Below are 21,131 nucleotides of genomic sequence, written 5' to 3'. Positions count from 1 at the left end.
TCAAAATGCCTCTCTAACAGTCTCCTCAAAATTCTGCATCCAAAACAGCATCAAGGCTGCTGGCTGAGATGATCCAGCCTCACAGACTACTCCAGCCAGGACTTCATTATTATCTCAATTTTCTCAAAGTTCCCCCAAAGATACCAGCAGCTCCAGACAACAGGAAGTAGTCTAGAGAACAATGCCCACATTCCCAAAATATTGGTTATGGATGTTTGCTAACATTTAAGGGGGGTTACAACTTGTTATTGGTCAGAAAAAAAAGCTAAACAAGGGAGATTAGATTCAGGGATCTTGTTGTGAAAAGAAAAAAGGGGGATATAGAAATGATAGGATAAAAGGTTAGATTATTGAATCTACCTTAATCAAAAAATAAATATTAATCTCAAAATACCTTACAGTGGTATAGGTTTTGGTTTATTGATACAAATTTAAAGTTTTTACTCTATGTATGTTTCTACTCCTATTTGGGGTATTGTGCTTATGCAACTAATTTTAAAATGTAATGTATAATTAAGAAATACAGATTAACAGTCATCTATAATAGTCAAACTTATATTCATGTTAAGTATGATTTCAAGGTCATATACAGATATATTTAGATAGATAGATAGATAGATAGATAGATAGATAGATAGATAGATAGATAGATGGTCTTCAAACACTTCAAAGACCAACAGAATATGGCATTTAATATGTTTAATACCTAAGGCTTTGCATGACAGTGAGACATGTCTGCTCCTGACATCATCCATTTATTTCAAATAAGATGATGGGCACTGAAGAAACTCCATATGGAGTTTCCTTTCTTTATGGCAAAAGCTAGCCATGTGGGCAAAGAAACTGCCCTTGCTTCAATTGCTGACAGTTACTGTTCAAACTGGACCAGCAAGACACAAAAAAAAGACAACCATCAAACTTTGCCAAGACAAGGTAGGACAGTCCTTCAAAGTTCCCTGCTTCTCAGAAATGTCTGTCAGATGTACAAGGCCTGTAGGCCAAAGTTGGATGCCCCAACATTACAGAAGAACCTCGGGTGAGTATCCAGGTAGCCAGATGTCCCTGTCATTAGATAACATTTCACCTTCTGGGGTCTTTGATGGAGTTAAAGACTAAATAATTAAACTTAGAGTTTTCATTAGTTATGATAAAAAGTAAATTAGGTATAAAATTTTAGAATCACAAAAATAGATAATAGTGTATTTTTTTCTAATTTTGCCAAATATAAATTGATTGGATATTGTAACTATAATTCTTACTTGATAACTCCTTTTGTTACATATAGTTTTACTATTAAAGTTAAAACCTTCTTTAATTAGACAAAAGGGGGAAATGTTATAGAATAATCTTTTTGTACATTGTGAAGATGTGTCTTTGCCAAGGTGCCTTCTGATAGGTTTAATAAAGGAGCTGATTGGTGGTAGCCAGGCAGGAAGTATAGGCGTGACAACCAAACTAAGGACACTGAGAAGGAGGGCAGAGTCAGAGGAGTCACCAGCCAGATGCAGAGGGAGCAGGAGATGAACATGCCATGCTAATAAAGGTACCGCCATGTGGCAGAGGGTTGATAAGAAATATGGGTTAATTTAAGTTGTAAGAGCTAGTTAGTAATAAGTCTGAGCTACTTATAATTAATAAGTCTCTGAGTAGTTATTTAGGAAGTGGCTGGCAGAACAAAGCTGATTGCAGTCCCAACAAAAAATTCCACCTATAATCCAGAGTCACATAAGCACAGCTCTTCCTTCTCGTATCTTTCTATGTAAGCTCAAAGAGTTTGAGATTTCAGGACACTTGCAACTGAGAATGAACACCTCTTTTTAACATCTCAGAAGATTAGCTAAAAAATATTAATTTAGAACATAAATCCCCATAATGGTGAGTTGGAGAAAGACTAAGTGGAGCACTGTGGAAGAGGCTGCTGCTGGGGGAACTGCCATCTGGGAACCAGGTGTGGAACAAGAAGGCACTGCAGGGAGGGTGAGCACATAGGAGAAGAGTCTGTGCACACCTAGCAGATCACGAGAACCTATCGACTATAAAAACACAGATGACACAGCACTACAGAACCTCATCAACAAAACAAAATAGGTAAGTAGAATTTAGTATGTCACCCTAAAGTCTTTAGACTGTCACTAGGAATTAATGCTGTCTTAGGGTTTCTATTGCTATATGAAATACCATGACCAAAGCAACTTGGAGAGGAAAGGGATTTTTTGGCTTACACTTCCAAATCACTGTTCATCATCAAAGGAAGTCAGGACAGGAACTCAAACATGGCAATAACCTGGAGGCAGAAGCTGATATAGAGGCCATGGAGGGATGCTGTCCACTGGCTTGTTCCTTTTCATTATAGATCTGCATAAGAGTGACCACTAATAACCACATGGCACAGTCAATACTAGGTTGTCTTGAAATCTCCTCTGGCATTGCTATTAATCCAAAACTCTTCAAGTTATTCTCAGGCAGATTTTTTGGACAAGGACAGAAAGCAGCCACATTATTTTCCAAAATATCACAAGAATCGTCTCTAGGTCACATACCTATACTCTTGTCCTATGAACCCTCTTGAGCCAGGTTGTCATAATCTACATTGCTCTCAGCACTGCTCTCTTTCATGCTCTCACTAGTGGCCCATTAAGCCCCACTTAAAAAGTTCAACTGCATTCCTAATTCACAGTCCAAAGTCCACATTCTGTCAACAAGCATAGTCAGGCCTATCACAGCAAACACTCACTCCCTGGTACTAACTTCTGTCACTGTTCTATTGCTGTGAAAAGACAGCATGACCAAGGCAAATCTTATAAAAGAAAGCATTTAACTGGGATTTGCTTACAGTTTCAGAGGTTTAGTCCATTATCCTTATGGTGGGAAGCATGGCGCACTCAGGCAGACATGATATTGAAGAAGTAGCTGAGAGTTGTACATCTGGATCCAAAGGCGGCAGGAAGAGAGAAGACCCTGGGCCTGGCTTAGGCTTGAAAGCCTACCCCTCAGTGACACACTTCCTCCAACAAGGCCATACCAACTCCACCAAGGCCACACTTCCCAATCCCTCCCAAGTAGTGCTACTCCCTGACGACAAAGCTTTCAAAAATATGAGCCTATGGGGGCCATTCTGATTCACACCACCACAGATACCTAGCTCTGAAGGCTTCAGAGTGCCCAACAGCTTTCCTCTAGCCAGAGTATACCAAGATGTCAAAAGCATAGGTCCCTTTACCTCACCTGGATAGACCACACCAAAGATTAGTTCTGACACAGGAATTATAGAGAGCTGGGTGACTACATTGCAAGACCATTGAGGAGAATGCTAACTTCCTACCTAGTCAGAGAAAATGAGATGAAAATAGAAAAGAGAATGAATAGGGATGGCCATGCAATCACTTTGCTGTACTCATAACTCCTAAAAATGAGGGGAAAAAATTATACATAATACTGCAAAATGAAGGCTTTCAGTGATCCATACATTGTGAGAAAAGCCTGAACTGACAGGTAAATGGGAACATTTGAAGGGAAATACCACAGCCCCAAAACTTTACCAAGAGGTACCATAAAAGGTAAGAGTTAGCCAGGGGCTGAATTCAGGTGCAGGTGAATATCTGAAGCTAAGACAAGCTGCTAGGTCATCACAGCACAGCGGCCTGTGGGTGGGCTTCCATAGATGCTTCTTTCCTATCCACTGTTTCAAAGAAAGTGCAAACAGAAATGCCATTTCCAACAAGAAGGAAGCAGGGACAGCAAATACCATGGGACTGCCAACATCCAGGAAATCTGTAACTGTATGAAGTCCACAGCACACTTTCATGACAGCTGGAATCAATACCTTAACCCATATCTCCCACATAATTACTAGAGGCAAGCTAAGCAAAGAGCACTGGCAGAGAGGTCAATAGGGAACCCAAACTTTCAAGCAACACAAACTGCTCTCTAAAGTTCATGTCCATTTATTTACCTACCAGCAATGCAGGCTGCTCTGCACCATCAGATGGATGCATCATCTCAGCAAAAGGTCTCCACAACTTCCACATCTTACAAAACTGAAGCTCTATACCACCCCAAAACTCCTGCTCCCTTTCTCCCAAACCATGGCAACTACCCTTCTACTTCCTAAGAGACTGCCTAGTTTAGATATTACAAGTGAATGGAAGGCAGTATTTGTCTTCGACGGTTGGTTCATTTCACTGTGCAGTGCCCTTCAGGTACACCATGGTATAACACTCAACAGGACTTTCCTTTTTAAAATTCAGTTGTGGCTATGCCATGCTTTCATCTAACAAGGTGCACAGGTTACTTCTATCTCTTGGCTAGCATGAAAAACACAACCAATCCAGGTTTGCAAATTATCTTTTAGAGATGTTTTCAACTCTTCTGAATATATAAGCAGAAGTAGAATTGGTCACATGGTAACTCTATTTACTTGCTGTTTTAAGACCAGGTCTCGTAGTCACAGTTGGTCTTGGACTCTGAATCCTTAGACTCTCACCTTCCAAGTACTGAGAGTGCAAGTACACACCACCATACCAGATCCACTTTTCTTTCTTAATGAACCACCATGGCTTTTTCTACAGTAGCTACACCACTTGCATGCTCACTCACAGTGCATAATGCCAATGTTCCACAGTCTCAGCAACACAGCACTGCCTCCTAACTAAAGCTTCCTTTCCTTACACTTTTTTTTTTTTTTTTTTTTTGAGACATAGTCTCACTATGTAGCCTTGGCTGACCTAAAGCTCAAAATTCAAAGTTCTGCCTGCCTCTGTCTCCTGAGTGCTGGAATTAAAGGTATACAACACTACACCCAGCTCCCTTTTACCTTTCTTTATCTGTATAAAGTGCAATGAAGTTCTGGTTTGCATTTCCATGGTAACTGTGGAGCTAAGATGCTCTGTATACACCTACTGCTCACCCCTATCTGCCAAGAACGTCAACCAACCCTTTTTTTTTTTTTTTTAAGATAGCTGTGTTTGACTGTGCTGTTCAGAGACGGCTAGCCTTATAAATTAATTTGAAAGTGTCCCTCTTCTCCAGGATGTTGGCAGAGTTTGAAAGGATTGTTAACCCTTTTTATCCTTAAAAGAATTCTCCAGTGAAGCCTTCTGATCTCTGGGGCTTTTTTGGAAGGTTATGAGAAGCTGACTTAATCTCTTCACTAGTTAGAAATCTGCTCGTTTTTTACTTCTTAAAGACTTCATCTCTGGCTGTGTACTTGTAGAACAGTCTCCAGTGCTAGGCCATCCCAGACACTGGCATACAGTTGTTCAGTGGCATCTCACAGCCCATCACCAATGGAGCCGCTTACTTCTGGACTCTGCTCCTCAAGTCTTCTCTCTCCCTTCCTTATCTCAATCTTTACAAAAACAAAAGCAAAACATGCCCCCCAGCATCTAAGTCCCATAAACCTCTTGGTTTTTATTTATTATTCCCTGTTGTTGACTTCTGCTCTAAACTGTAGCTAGAGTTTTCCTGCCTGGACCACAGTCAGGACAAATCTTTGTCACCTGCCAGTCCCACAGCTGCTCAGACCCAACCAAGTAAACACAGAGACTTATTTTGCTTACAAACTGTATGGCCGTGGCAGGCCTCTTGCTAACTGTTCTTATAGCTTAAATTAATCCATTTCCATAAATCTATAACTTGCCCCGTGGCTCATGGCTTACTAGCATCTTCACATGCTGCTTGTCCTGGCGGCGGCTGGGGCTGGCAGTGACTCCTTCTGCCTTCCTGTTCTCTCAATTCTCCTCTCTGTTAGTCCCGCCCATACTTCCTGCCTGGCCACTGGCCAATCAGTGTTTTATTTATTGACCAATCAGAGCATTTGACACACAGACCATCCCACAGCACTAAAATGCTGCCTCTTTCTAACTTCAGGTTAGCTGCTGTCCACTTGAGCTCTTTTCTTCTTTTTAAACAAATTTACTGCTACTAACTTTCTTATACTTTTGCCACAACCTGCAATTGGTTGTTGCAGGATATTTGTTCACATTGAGACACTCCAAGACTGCTAATAAAGTTAACCTTGACTCAAGGGCTGAGTGACTGGCTGACCAGAATTAGCCATAGATATTTTGCAGGATCCAGATAAAGGGGCACAGGAAGAGATAGGGAGGAGCTTAGAGAGATTTGAAGGCTTTTTCTATCTGTGTAGAGAGAAGTTCAGCTGATCATTCCTCCACCGCTCTTTGGATCTATGAGGTTTTACCCCAATATCTGACTCCAGAGTTTTTATTGTTAATAGAGCAATTTGGATAAATGCTCTAAGTGATGGTATGTGGTGTGTTCACCATCATTTCTCTTAAGGTGTTTTTCTAAATTTATGATTTCTTTGATCATCAGCTATTTTAAAATGTGCTAATTTACATGTTAGTGAACTTTCCAGTTTTCCTTTTGTATGGATTTCTAGTTTCACTTTACTGTGATAAAAATGTAGGGCTGGTATGACTTCTTTCTTCAATTTCTTAAAGCATGTTTTGTGATCCAAAATATGGCCTATCCTGGAGAAGGCTCTAAGAGAAAAGTGTGCATTCTATTATTATTATGTGGGGTACACTCTGTACATCTCAACTGGCCCTTATCACCACCCTAGGTCCTATTTACTTACTGTTCTTCACTCTGAAAAAATCAATCCATTACTCAAAGTGGAGTGTCAAAATTCTTCTTATATTTATTTTCCCATCAGTCTATCAATGTGTGTTTTGTACCTGTGGCATTCTGTTCTAAATACAAATGTTTATAACTTAAATCTCTGGTGAACTGACCCTTTTATCCTTCTGTAATATCCTTTATCTTCTCTTATAACACACACACACACACACACACACACACACACACACACACACACGGCTACTTTTGCTGTCTTTTGGCAACCATCCTTTCATTTTCAGTCTCCGTATGTTCCTATATCTACAATGAGATCCTGGCCTGAGGATGTGGTGTAGTAGGTAGAGTGCTTATCTAGATGCACCAAGCCCTGGATTTGATCTCCAGCACCACATAAGCTGGGTATGGCAGTTGTCTTAGTTAAGGTTTCTATTGCTGTGACAAAACACTATGACCAAAAATCAAGTTGAGGAAGAAAGGGTTTATTTGGTTTACATTTCCATATTGCTGTTCATCATCAAAGGAAGTCAGGACAGGAACTCAAACAGGGCAGGAATCTGCAAGCAGGAGCTGAAGCAGAGGCCATGGAGGAGTACTGCTTACTGGCTTGCTCAGCCTGCTTTCTTACAGAATCCAGGACCACCAGCCCAGTGGTGGTACCACCCTCAATGGACTGAGCTCTTTCCCATCAATCACTAACTTAGAAAATGCCTTATAGCTTGATCTTATGGAGGCATTTTCTCAATTGAGTTTTCCTCCTTTCAGGTGACTGTAGCTTGTGTCAATTTAACATAAGATTAGCCAGCACAGTGGTATGCACATGACATCCCAGTACCAGGGAGTAGAGACAAATTCAATGTCATCCTGGCTACATAGCGAGTTTGAGGCCAGCCTCAGATACATGAAACCTTGTCAAAATAAAGCTTTAAAATGATAAGTTAAGAATAATCTCTGGGTCACTATCTAAGCAGGTCTAAAGTATATGAGTAGAAAATATATTATACTCAAACAAATAAATAAATACACTCAAATTTTTAAAGGAAAGTAAAGCTGATTAAATTAGTTTAAAATTATTATAAAAGTCAAATAACCAATAAGGTGAGACTCTTGTAGAGAGCATACAGTTTGCTCTTACTGTATCATTGATATGGACAATCTTCTGAGTTCCTGTTGTGCTCACTTTATACAGTGAAGAAGAATGTCTTCTCCATTTTGGTTTTATGAGCTGTGATCTTTTTCTCCCTCTGGTGTCTTTATTCAGTACTGCAGAATCTCTGGTACTAAGACAAGCTGGTTCAGCTCTTTGTCCTTTGTGTCCTAGACAGGCAGTGGAAGAGTGACATCTGGGGCTTTCTACTGTGCCGTTCTTCTGAAATCATGCCTTTGCCATACATTTCATGTTTATAGTTCCATTCACTTGTCTCTTCTGCCGTGATTTGCTTATATCCCTGCCACTTCCATCCTGGTCCTATAGATGGACTCATGTCACCAAGGTTAGCAACAAATGCTCTTACCCCACTGAGCCATTTGGAAGGTTTTCCACACTCAGTAATAAGCTACTACATTGTTTACCAATGTCACGGTACTGGCTCACACACTCATGGTCAGTGTATGGAATCCACACCTAACACATTAAAGTGAGTGTTGTAAACTTTACACACTTGGAGTGTGCAGTGGCACCTTTTTCTTTAGTTTTCTAATTGCAGTAAAACATAAATGAGTTATCATTTAACCACATATAGGTAGTGACTAACACTAAATATGTTCACGTGCTGTCTTCTCACCATTATTACTTAAGCAAAGGTTTTCATTGTCCCTAACAAACTGAACATATTAAACATAATTTCCCTTTCTCTCCCCATCTCTGGTCTGCCTTCTGTCCCAATGACTCTACCTATTCTAGGACTTCATATAAGTGGAATAAAAACATTTGCTTCTGTTAGACTGGTTTTACTAATAAGCATGTTTACATGGTCTACTCATGCTGATACATATATAAAACTTCTGTTTCTCTTTACATCGGACTTACACTCCATGAAATATAAACACCCTTTGCTTATCAACTGTAGTTAATGAACAAGATTGGTATAGAGACATCTGTTTTAATTATTTTAGGATAATTTCCTACTTAACTTTAGCCATCTTGACACAACTTAAAAGTCACCTGAGGAAGGAGTCTCAATTAAGGATCACCCAAATCAGACTAGCCTGTGGGGATGTCTGTGAGAGATGTCTCGGATGCTAATTGATAATTAGGGGCCCAGCCTACTGTAGGTGGTACCATCCCTATGCAGATGACCCTGGCTGCATAAAAATATGCATAAGAATATACTCCATATGCAGGATCCTGAGAGTGAGCCAATAAGCAGTGTTCCTTCATAATGTCTGCTCCAACTTCATGCTTAAGCTCCTACTTTGACTTCATCCTCAGCGATAGACTGACCTGGAAGTCAAATAAGCCCTTTTCTCCCTAAGTTGTTTTTGATCAGAGTGTTTTATCACAACAAAAGAAAGTAGAGGAGAAGTACACCTTGCAATGAATTTTCTGTGTCACACCACAGTTCTGTTTAATTCTTCTAGAAACACCAATTTGTTTTCCACTGTGGCTGCTCCATTTTATACTACACCAGCAACACACAGAACTCCAGTTTCTACTCATCACACTTTGGGTTTTCCTTTCCTTTCTTTTTATAGTCATTATGATGGGTATTAATACTTCCTTCATTGCAGTTCTGGCTTCCATGCTCCCTAGTGGGTGTGTTGTTGAATGTCTTTTCATTTGCTTAACATCAGGTGTTTTGCTTGTTTGTTTTATTTTAGTTTTCAGAGATAGGATCTCCCACTTGATTTGTATCTGAGGATGACCTCATTGACCTGGCCCTCCTGTCCTCAGTTCCCAAGTTCTGGGATTACAATTGTGTGCCATGCCCTATTTTCCAGGTGTATATTTCTCTGGTAGAATGCCTAGTTAAGCTGAGTCTTTTGCCTGTTTTGTTTTTTCTTTGTTTGAACCCAGAGCCTGGTGCATATAAGATGTTAGAACCCAGCCCTCTGCCACTGAGATATGTCTCCAGCATCTGCCCAGTTCTGGGTGTTTGTTGCTGTTGTTTAAGAGTTTCCAGACATTCCAGACACTGGTTCCTTATGAAGAGCTTTTATTTCTTTAGACAAAGTCTCACTATGTAGCCCAGGCTGGCTTCAAGATTATTAAGAAGTTCAAGGGGGAGGGGGGCTGAGCATGGTAGTACACGCCTTTAGTCTCAGCACTTGGGACACAGAGGCAAGCAGCACTCTATGAGTTTGAGGTTAACCTGGTCTACAGAGTAAGATCCTATCTCAACCCACTCCTCACCCCCCAAAAAAGTCCAAGTTGACTTCAAACTCACGATCCTCGTTCCTCAGACTGCCAAATGAAGGATTACAGGCATGTGCAATATGGCCATCTCAAGAGATTAAAAAAAAAAAAAAAAAAACTTTATAAAAGATTAAAGTTTAAAACTAAAAATTTGGCCAGGTGGTGATGGCACACATCTTTAATCCCAGCAATCCAGAGGCAGAGGAAGGAGCGTCTCTGAGTTCAAGGCCAGCCTGGTCTATAGAGCAAGTTCTAAGACAGCCAGGGCTACACAGAGAAACCCTGTCTTGAAAAACTAAAAAAGTAAAAACATACAAAAGTTTTTACTCATTCTGTAGGCTTTCTCTACAGTATTTTGCTTTCTTGGTAGTATCATTTGATTCACAAAAGTTCCTATTTTAAAGTTTCAAGGGTTGAATCCAAGGGCCTTACATACACCAATCAAGTGTTCGACCACTGAGCTACCAAGCTTCCAAATTCTTAACTTTAATAAAGTTCAATTTTTTTTCTTTTAGAAAAATCTATTATTATTATTATTATTATTATTATTATTATTATTATTATTATTTGCAAGCATCACGTCTGAGAGGGTTCATGTGCCACAGGGCATGTGCCATATTGCGTGTGTGAGATCAGAGGACAACTCTGTGGAATTGCTCCTCTCTTCCCACCTTCACGAGTTCTGAAGTTGAACTTGGGTCACAAGTCTTACACAGCAAGTGCTTTACCCACTGAGACACCTCTCTAGCCCTTCAATTTATTTTTCTTTGTTGCTTAAACTTTGGGTGTCATATTTGGCGAAAAAAATCAAACCCAGTGTTGCCAAGATCTTTGACAGTGTTTTCCTCCAAGAGTTGTGACATTGACTTGCAATGCACTCAAAGGCTGAGGGCAAATGCCAGTTTTGATAGAGCTCTGGCTGGCAAAAGCTTTAAAAAAGGTTTGGAACAAAGTCTGTCAAGCGCCCAGAGTCTTTTGGTTAATAATTTGTTAAAAATACAGTGCTCACCAATGAAAACAGTTCCAACTTTGCTCACAGAGTGAAGAAACATCTGTGATGTGATTAATTGCCTTTTAATTTCTCTGAATCTATCTGATTTGTTTAGTCTAGATTCTAAATATTGAGTTTCTTAAGGCAGGTCATATATGAACATAAAGATATCTGTTGCCTTGTAAATATCCCAATCAAGTTTAAGGTGTACACCTCAACACACATAGGGAGGCAGCTCAGTGAAGCGGAGGAGCACAAGAGTGCGCACATTCTCCTCCTGCAGGGGGCCTCAGGCTCGTTTTCCTTTGTGCTCCTGACTGTACAGGCAGGCTTTTTCCTCAATGTCCACCAAAGGCATTTCATACTTAACTTCCCCATGACTGCTGAGAGAATAGTGACTTTAAAAAAAGAATAATTAAAAGAACTTCCCACTAATATACTTTCTCCACACAGACTCTAAGTACACCATGAACATGTACTTCCCATAGTGAACCTTTCTCTCATAACCAAGCAACACCTTTTGAAACTTGAGCAGAGGGATGTCTGGCTTAACACCTACCAACGTTGAGTGTTCAGTCCATTAAGATGACTCTCTCTGAGCTCAGACACTAATGACAAAACCATCTGTAAAACAAAATCAGACACAGGTCAACTCACACTGCAACACGATTACCTCAGCTCCATTTCTCTTGCTGTAACACATCCCTCACCATTTCCTCCCCACTCTCTCCTTGTGTTTTACTTTGTAGAATGAGAGGAAGCAACATCACATCACAATGACTGTCATGTGGGTCTCTACACTGAATGTCCAGGATTCTACAGAAGCAACAGTAATCAATGTCTTAGAATTAACACCAAACCCACAGAAAATTAAATAATACTGGAGTTTACTTATTTTCTTCCTTTTTTAGCTGCTTTTTTAAAAAGTGCTTTTCAGTGTATGACTTCCAAAACATGAAAATGGCTAATAACCATCAAAGATCTCATTTTCAGAAGAGTATAGCGTGGGGAGTGGGTGCATACGCCACCGTGCCTAGATGGAAGCCAGAATTAACTCTTCCACCGTTACATGAGAACTGAGGGTCAGACTCAGGTCACCACGTTTTCGTGGCAAGTACTTCTGCCCACTGAGCCACCCTGCCATCCCTTAAGTTAACTTTCTGCTTTGCTTCAACATAAAATTCAATCAGGCTATTTTTAGATATGATATCTGCTCAGAAGTCCAGGCTATGTTTATACTGGTTAAGGGCTGTTCTTCTCAGAAATCTTTGATTGAGTGAGATGTGTTGTGAGAGTCCAATAGCACCTCACATCTTCCTTCCATGGTCGCAAGTCTACCCCCCAGGTAAGAAATAGACAAAAGTTCAATGACTCCCTGGAAGAGGAAAACGTCTCATTTACCCTTCACACAACTGGTGAGAATTTCAATACAAAAAAAAGTAAGATACTCACATTTTTAAGCAAACTAGGATAGTAATCAACAGACTCATATCCGAGACTTTCAGGAAAAAGACCAATTTCTTTCATGTCGAATCTGAATGCAGAAAGTACATGAGATAACAAACCCTAAAAAACAAAAAGATAACCAGTCAACTTCTCCCAAGTGGATGGAAGTGCCTGTGTTGGAAAAAGCCTGCAGCCTGCATCACCTGTCAAGTTCCAGGGGTCTTATAAAACCAGTCATTCCCAGGTTGATCAATGGAATAAAATCAAAGACCCAGACATAAATCCACACACCCATGGACACCTGATTTTTGATGAAGCAGCCAGAAATACACAATGGAAAGAAAGACAGCAGCTTCAACAAATGGTGTTGGTATAAGTGGATGTGAGCATGTAGAAGAATGCAAATAGAGCCACATCTATCACACTGCACAAAACTCAAGTCCAAGTGGATCTAAGACCTCAGCATAAATCCAGTTACACTGAACCTCATTGAAGAGAAAGTGGGAAACAGCCTTGAATGCACTAGCACAGTAGACAACTTCAATACACTAGCACAGACAACTAAGAATAAAGGAGACCTCATGAAACTGAAAAGCTTCTGTAAGGCAAAGGACACTGTCAACAGGACAAAACAGCAGCCTTCAGAATGAGAAAAGATCTTCACCAACCCCACATTTGAAAGAGGACTAATAGCCAAAATATATAAAGAACTCAAGAAACTAGACATCAAAAAATCAAATAATCCAATGAAAAATGGAGTACAGATCTAAACAGAGAATTCTCAAAAGAGGAATCTCAAATGGCTGAGAAACACTTGAAATGTTCAACATGTTTAGTCATCAGGGAAATGCAAATCAAAATGACTCAGATTCCATCTTACACCTGTCAGAATGACTAAGATCAAAAATACAAGTGACAGCTCATGCCGGTGAGGATGTGGAGCAAGGGGTACACTCCTCCATTGCTGGTGGGAGTGAAAACTTGTACAGCTACTTTGGAAATCAATATGGCAGTTCCTCAGAAAAATTGAGAATCTAATCTACCTCAGGACACAGCTATCCCACTCCTGGGCATATACCCAAAGGACACTCCATTCTACAACAAGGACACTTGTTCAACTATGTTCATAGCAGCTTTATTAATAATAGTCAGAAACTAGAAACAACCTAGATGTCCCTCAACCGAAGAACAGACAAAGAAAATGTGGTATATTTACACAATGGAGTATTAGTTAGCTGTTTAAAAAAAAAAAAATGGCATCATGAAATTTGCAGGCAAATGGAAGGAACTAGGGAAAAAAAGAAAACAACCATCTTGAGTGAGGTAAACCAGACCCAGAAAGATAAACATGGTATGTACTCACTTATAAGTAGATATTAGCTATAAAGTAAAGGATAATCATACTACAATCCACAGCCCCAGAAAGGCTAAGTAACAAACAGGGCTCAAGTGGAGCATGCATGCATCTCCCTTGGAAGGGGAAATAGAACAGATTTTACTGGTGGACTGTGGGAGCCCGTTCTCGGGTTCCTCGTGGCTTTACCCAGCAGGTCCGAATAGAGGATGATCAGGACCACGGGCCTGAGTGCAGGTGTCTGAGATGGTCTGCACTTGGCTGTGCTGGGGGAGGAGGTCTTTTGCTCCACCCCTTGGCGTCTCTATAAAAACCCTGGGCCAGAGACAGTCCCGGCCCATTGGAATAGGTTCCAGGCCTCTCAAGGCTATCCTTTATTTTCTATCTGTTTATCTCCGTGATAGTCTCCGCAATAAATCTTTCTATCTAATAATTCCTGCTGATTGCACTCAAGAAAACTCTGGGGAACTGTGGGGGTGGTGGGTAAACACCCCACAGTGGACAAGGGACAGTGAGGAGGGATCAGGTAGGGGTGGAGGAAGAGAATACTGGGAGAGACTGGAACCAGGGGACATTTGGGGGAGAGGTGGAAACCTAGTGCAATGGAAACACCCTGGAATCTATAAGGTGAAGACTCCTAATAGGTTGATAAGCAGTCTGAACCACACACCTTCTGTAACCAGGCAAGGCCTCCTGGTGGAGGGACTGGGTCACCAATCCAGCCTCAAAACCTTCAACAACCTTCAACCTCCAAAATGTGCTGGAGTAAAGGTGGAGCAGAACTTGTGGGAGTGGCCACCAATGACTGGTCCAGCCTGAGACCCATGCCCCAAAAGTGAGCCCACCCCTGACACTGTCTAGAGGGCCAGGACCCAGAGGCTGGACAGCCCAGAGACCTAGGATAGAACCAACACAGCTGGAGAAAAACAATTCAAAGAAATTATTTCTAATAATGTTCTGCTATACTCACATACTGGAGCCTAGCCCAACTGTCATCAGAGAGGCTTTATCCAGCAACTGATAGAAGATGCAGAGACCCAGAGACAAACATTAGGTGGAGCTCAGAGAACCCCACAGAAGAGGGGAAGGAAGAGCTGTAGGAGCTAAAGGGGTCAAGGATACTACAAGAACACAGCCCATGGAATCAACTAATCACCGAGCCAGACACTGGGGTAAAATCTGAGCGATCAGAGAAGCAGAAAGAAGTCAGGCATGTTCTTCATACTTGGAAATCCTCAGCCAAGAGACCTACTTCCTGTATACCCATGGCTATATGCCTTTCTGTTCTGTATCTCACTTCCTCTTTCCACCCAGCTACATCACTTCTGGTCTTTCTGTACAGACCTCTAGACCTCTACGGTTAGTACTGGAATTAAAGGCACATGTTGGTCAGGCAGTGGTGGCACACACCTTTAATCCCAGCACTGGAGAGGCAGAGCCAGGTGGATCTCTGTAAGTCTACAGAGCAAGATCCAGGACAGGCACCAAAACTACACAGAGAAACCCTGTCTCGGAAAAAACAAGCAAACACAAAAAGACGTGTCACCATGCCTGGCTCTGTTCCCCACAGAGATCCAGATAGATCTCTGCCACCCAAATGCTAAGATTAAAGGCATGTGCTACGATTGCCTGATTTCTATGTTTAATATAGTGGCTGGCTTTTCCCTCTGATCTTCAGATAAGCTTTACTGGGATGCACAAATAAAATATCACCACAATTTCCCCTTCCCAAGATGATCCATGCATTCTTCTTAAGGTCTTCCTTGTTACCCAGCTTCTCTGGAGCTGTGGGTTGTAGTCTGATTATTCTTGACTTTAAAACATCTAGTATTCACTTATGAGTGAGTATATACCATCTTTGTCTTTCTAAGTCTGGGTTACCTCACTCAGGATGATTTTTTCTAGTTCCATCCATTTGCCTGCAGATGTCATGATGTCGTTTTTTAACAGCTGAGTAATACTCCATTGTGTGAATGTACCACATTTTCTTTATCCATTCTCCAGTTGAAGGGCATCTAGGCTGTTTCCAGGTTCCGGCTATTACTAATAATGCTGCTATGAACATAGTTGAACAAGTGTCCTTGTAATATGATTGAGCATCCTTTAGGTATATGCCCAAGAGTGGTATCCTTGGGTCTTGAGGTAGATTGATTCCCAATTTTCTGTGAAGCCACCATACTGCTTTCCAAAGTGGCTGTAGAAATTTGCATTTCCACCAGTAGTGGAAGAGTGTTCCCCTTACTCCACATCTTCTCCAACATAATCTGTCCTCAGTGGTTTTGATCTTGGCCATTCTGACAGGTATAAGATGGTATCTTAGAGTAGTTTTGATTTGTGTTTCCTGATGCTAAGGATGTTCAACAATCCTTTAAGTGTATTTCAGCCATTTGAGATTCTTCTGTTGAGAATTCTCTGTTTAGATCTGTAACCCATTTTTTAATTGGATTATTTGGTATTTTAATGTCCAGTTTCTTGAGTTCTTTATATATTTTGGAGATCAGCCTTCTGTCAGATGTGGAATTTGTGAAGATCTTTTCCCATTCTGTAGGGTGGCATTTTGTCTTATTTACCATGTCCTTTGCCTTAGAGAAGCTTTTCAGTTTCAGGAGGTCCCATTATGTAGTGGTTAGCCATTCCAGCTTTGACCAGGAAGTACCACCCCCTTTGAGGCTTCGGTAACTGTCGCGCCTACAAGGCAGAGCCTAGAGAGGACCCCTGAAGACCTGGGATCCGGATGGGCCAGCGCTCTTGGTTCCTGGCTCCTGGACGCTGGAGGTGGACCGAGCAGAGTTCTCCAGCCCATTGCCTCCTGAAGTTCTTTTATTGTACAGAGTTGCTTAATCTACCCTAGATTTTTTTGGTTTCCCATATGAAGTTGAGTATTGTTCTTTCAAGGTTATGTGAAGAACTGTGTTGGGATTTTGATGGAGATTGCATTGGTAAGATTGCCATTTTTATTATGTTAATCCTACCTAACCATGAACATGGGAGATCTTTCCATTTTCTGATATCTTCATCGATTTCTTTCTTCAAAGATTTAAAGTTCTTGTCATACAGGGCTTTCACTTGTTTGGTTAGAGTTACCCCAAGACATATTATATTATTTGTGGCTACTGTAAAGGGTGATATTTCTCTGATTTCTTTCTTGGCCCATTTATCATTTATATATAGGAGAGCTACTGAATCTTTTGAATTAATCTTGTATCCTGCCACATTACTGAAGGTGTTTATCAGCTGTAGGAGTTCCCTGGTAGAATTTTTGGAGTCACTTATGTATACTATCATATCCTCTGTAAATAGTGAAAGTTTGACTTCTTCCTTTCCAATTTGCATCCCCTTAATCTCCTTTTGTTGTCTTATTGCTGTAGCTAGAACTTCAAGTACTATATTGAATTGATATGAAGAGAGTGGATAGCCTTGTCTTGTTCCTGATTTTGATTTTAGTGGAATTGCTTTGAGTGTCTCTCCATTTAATTTGATGTTGACTATTGGCTTGCTGTAAATTGCCTTTAAATAAATTTGCTTTGTTTTTTTGTTTTTGTTTTTCGAGACAGGGTTTCTCTGTGCAGTTTTGGTGCCTGTCCTGGCTCTCATTCTGTAGACCAGGCTGGCCTCGAACTCACAGAGATCCACCAGGCTCTGCCTCCCAAGTGCTGGAATTAAAGGTGTGTGCCACAGGCGCCTAGTGTCTTTAAATATTTTTTTTTAATACATTTAAAAAAGTCATTTCACTCTCTTGCTTCAATTCAAGGCATCAAGTAGAATATCAGCACAAAAATAATTACACTAAAAAGAAGTTTAGACAAATGCTATTGTGAATCAAGGCGAATGAGCAGCACTGAACCATGCTGACCACATGGAGAGCCTGGTCATCCCCATTTACAAACTCTGAAAAACCTGCTGGCACTGCCGGAGTCACAGACGCCAGGGCTTCACACTTGCCACTAAGCTACAGCCTCAGCATAAACTCTTTATCACTGACTAAATGCACAGATTTAAAGCTGACAAAGACCACCACCTTATCTGTAGGGAAAGGGAGGGTTAAATGAAAACAGTGCTTGGAAACTGACTGTTAGAAAATCTAAATTATTATCTCATTCTATTCACTGAGTAGCTTGAGTTTAATATGAAGAGGTCAATGTAAAAATTAAATAATAAGAAAATTTAAGTGTTTTTCCAGTGTCTGTCTGAGGAAAATCTCTGCTAACTAAAAATCAAGAGACAACATATAAGTTAGAAAGAACAAAAAAAGAAAAAGGCTGGTTTCTAAGTTACAATAGAACTTTGTCTTTTTCAGAGAACAATGTTAGCACAAATGAGGAAGACTGTTAAGGAATGGTTTGGATCACACGTGGCCACCTCACTGTGCGAGCTCCCAGATGACAAGCACAAGGAACAGGAAAGGTAAACGGGGGCATTCCTGAGGAAACCATTTAGTGCCTAAAAACACACGCGCAACAACAGTCCTCACAAACAAGCAAGAACACTGCCAACACCTTCAGCCCAATGAGTGAAGGCTTCCGACAGGCAAGGTCTTGAAGCCCTTGAAGGGTTCCAAGAGACAGGTACTCACAGAGTGAGCCACAACCCACCCCACACTGAGACTTTGCTACCTGAACAAGACATCTTACAAGCAAACAGAGACCCTGGCCTACCTATTAAATCCCTATCAAATACTTTGGACATGCCTGGCATACACTGGAGGAAATAAAATCTAACATTAGGGATTATACTCAAAAAGGCTCATTTTATTGTTGCACTGTGAACAATGTCTGACAACAGGGATGAGATAGGATAAATTGCATATATGCATAAAGATGGGCAGAAATGACAGCTGATAGCAGGATAGAAGTCCTGGGTTAATTTCCACATTAGGCACAGACCCCACAGCATACATGCTAGATGCCTGTGTCTTTACAGCGTCTATCAGGATACCTGTTTCCATTTCATCATGAAATAGTTCACATATTCAAAAATAATTAAGGTCACAAGATACACTTCATCGACTGTAAGATTTAGTGACACATTTGCAACACAGAGGCAGCCTCTGTGACATCCCCCTTCCACCACTCCACAGCTTTCTATCCCAAACAGGACATTATGACTGACTAGCAAGCTCTTTAAAGCCAAGAAAAAGTTACCCATTTTCTCAGAGTAGGTAACATGCACAGAGCTCCAGGCTACACTAGTATACCACAGCTGGAAACCTGAGCCTGGAGACCCAGCCCAAGACCTCAACTCAGACAACCTTATAGAGCTGCTTCGGTAAGTCAGTGGCAGGAAGCTACTTCACTCTCTTGAACCACTCAAAACCCAGAGACATGACCAGCACTGTTGACAAGAATGGAAGACACCCGAGGAGAAAAACCAGGAAGCAATGTGGTGAAGGTGGGCTTTTGGAGTATGCACTGCAAAGGTTCCTTACTAAAAGGAACACTGACTACTTGGAGCCACTTGTATGTTATTCCTGTTTTTCTTTCTGTTCAAACTTGTGCTAAGAGCAGAAAGTAAACAAGCTGACGGCATCCCTAGGAGGACTCTCTCCAAGTCCTGTCCACTGTTAGGAGAACAAGCAGTGCTATGGGGCCACAGGGGGCAGCAAGCCACTGTACCTTCTTCCCTCAGAGCTTCTCACACCACACAGGAGCACTCAAGGGCCTCAGCAAGAAAGAAAGAGCACTGAGGCTAGTCCCCACCACATGCCATGGCATTACTATAGACAGGAAGGGTCTGTGTATACCAAAGCCATATGGAGGTGTCCCAGGTGTGACCCAGGCTGGGAGGCTTGGCCAAGCAGACTTGGTTTGGTCATCAGTAGCTCTGGGTTTTGTAAGATCAATCCAGGAAGCTGGGGCAGCACTGGAGATCTTGCCCTCCAATACCAACACTGAACACACTTTATGTTCAGGAGCTGCCATGGCTGCTTCACAGACCCGCACTCCCAATCCTCACACCATGTAAATATTCTTAGGACATCCTTACAGGTAAGGACACCAAGACACAGCTTAAGTGCTGCTCAAGGCTGGAGCCCACCCCCATGGCAAATCTCTTAAGGAGCTACCCTCAGGCATTCTCCACAAAACCACTGGATGCAAATCAGACCAGTATAGGTATGCCCTTAAATCTCCTAGTCACTCTACTATAAGGTCCAAATGTCTCCCCAGGGCTAAGAGGCCTAGCCCCACCCCTCTGAAAGGGGGAGCAAGCCTTCAGGTCAAAGTAAGAGCCTCATTAGAAGATGGACAGACAGACAGGGAGGGAGGAAGGTCGGTCACAGATAACATGAGATAGAGATACAGGGCCTGAAGAGAGAAATGGCCCCTTGAGTTCTGAAGGACAAAGGGAGCTGCTTGCTTTAATGGGTCTGTTGGAGGGAAGGAAGTTCTACACATGAACTCTGGTTGTCAGACCTGCATGCCAAATGCATTTCCACACTGAGTCATGTCTCCATTATATCTTTTAATCATAAAAATATTATACACAACAAAGTTGCATGATTTAACTTGTGCCTGTTTTGTCTGAGTCCCTGATATGAACTGCTATGGGGGGCTCAGAGGTCCAGCCTCAGATAAAGTAAGCAGAAGTCATATACTGAGGCCTTCCCTGGGCTGACAGGCTCTAAACAAACAAACAAACAAGCTTTAGTCCTGAAATCTCCTTTAAAAGTAAATTTCATGGGCTGGGGAGAGGGCTCAGCAGTTAAATCACTGGCTGCTCTTTAAGAGGGTCCAGGTTCAATTCCCAAAACTCACATAGTGTGCTGCAACCATCTTTAACTCCTGTCTGAGGAGATTCAATGCCCTCTGGCTTCTGTAGGCACCAAGCACAATATGTGGTGCCTAGACTTAACATTCAGGCAAGACATTCAATATATAAAATAAAAATTTGAAATAAATTTCAAAATTAATTAAGCTGGGTCAAGGATGTAGCTCAGTGGCAGAGTACAGACTAGAGAACCTGTCAGTTCTCAGCACCAAAAACCAGCAAAATAAAATCACTGTTCCTCACTGGTAGGAATATCTGTTTCACTGCCACCTAGTGGCAAGATCTTAAACAGAACCACAAAAGGCCAGGCCCTGACAGGAGCAGCAAGCTCTTTCAAAGGCCAGTGGGCAGATCAGGTCCTGGTGCTCTCTGACTCCACCCTCCTGGGTCTGCTAACATAAGGGACTAACAAAGAACACAGACTAGTGTCTGCAAACAGAAAATGGACAAATGAACAAGCACTTACAGTAAAAGAGAGCAAATACTTGAGCCCTGCTCTTTCTAAAGCCCTTCAGAGGAACAGAATTAAACTAACATGACTACAACACTGGAAATACCCAAGTGCATACACACCTGCCACAGTACGCAAGGAGAGGTCAGAGGACAGTTTTCCAGAGTCAGTT

At 41.5% G+C, this 21,131-nt stretch overlaps 1 protein-coding gene across 4 annotated transcripts in view; it reads right to left on the bottom strand.

Moving 5' to 3' along the window:
- The window catches only part of Fancc (FA complementation group C), a 168,755-nt gene that overhangs the window by 45,543 nt on the left and 102,081 nt on the right, over nt 1-21,131 (bottom strand). For all 4 annotated transcript variants that reach the window (XM_037205649.1, XM_037205650.1, XM_037205651.1 and 1 more), the window contains 2 exons: nt 12,396-12,509; nt 11,503-11,567 (listed from right to left, as the gene is read on the bottom strand). In XM_037205649.1, the coding sequence (XP_037061544.1) occupies nt 11,503-11,567; nt 12,396-12,509 (179 nt within the window). The remainder of the gene's footprint in view (nt 1-11,502; nt 11,568-12,395; nt 12,510-21,131) is intronic.

Source organism: Peromyscus leucopus, chromosome 5, assembly GCF_004664715.2.
Source record: "Peromyscus leucopus breed LL Stock chromosome 5, UCI_PerLeu_2.1, whole genome shotgun sequence".
Taxonomy (NCBI): Eukaryota; Metazoa; Chordata; class Mammalia; order Rodentia; family Cricetidae; genus Peromyscus; species Peromyscus leucopus.
This window is presented reverse-complemented; position numbering and strand designations above follow the sequence as displayed.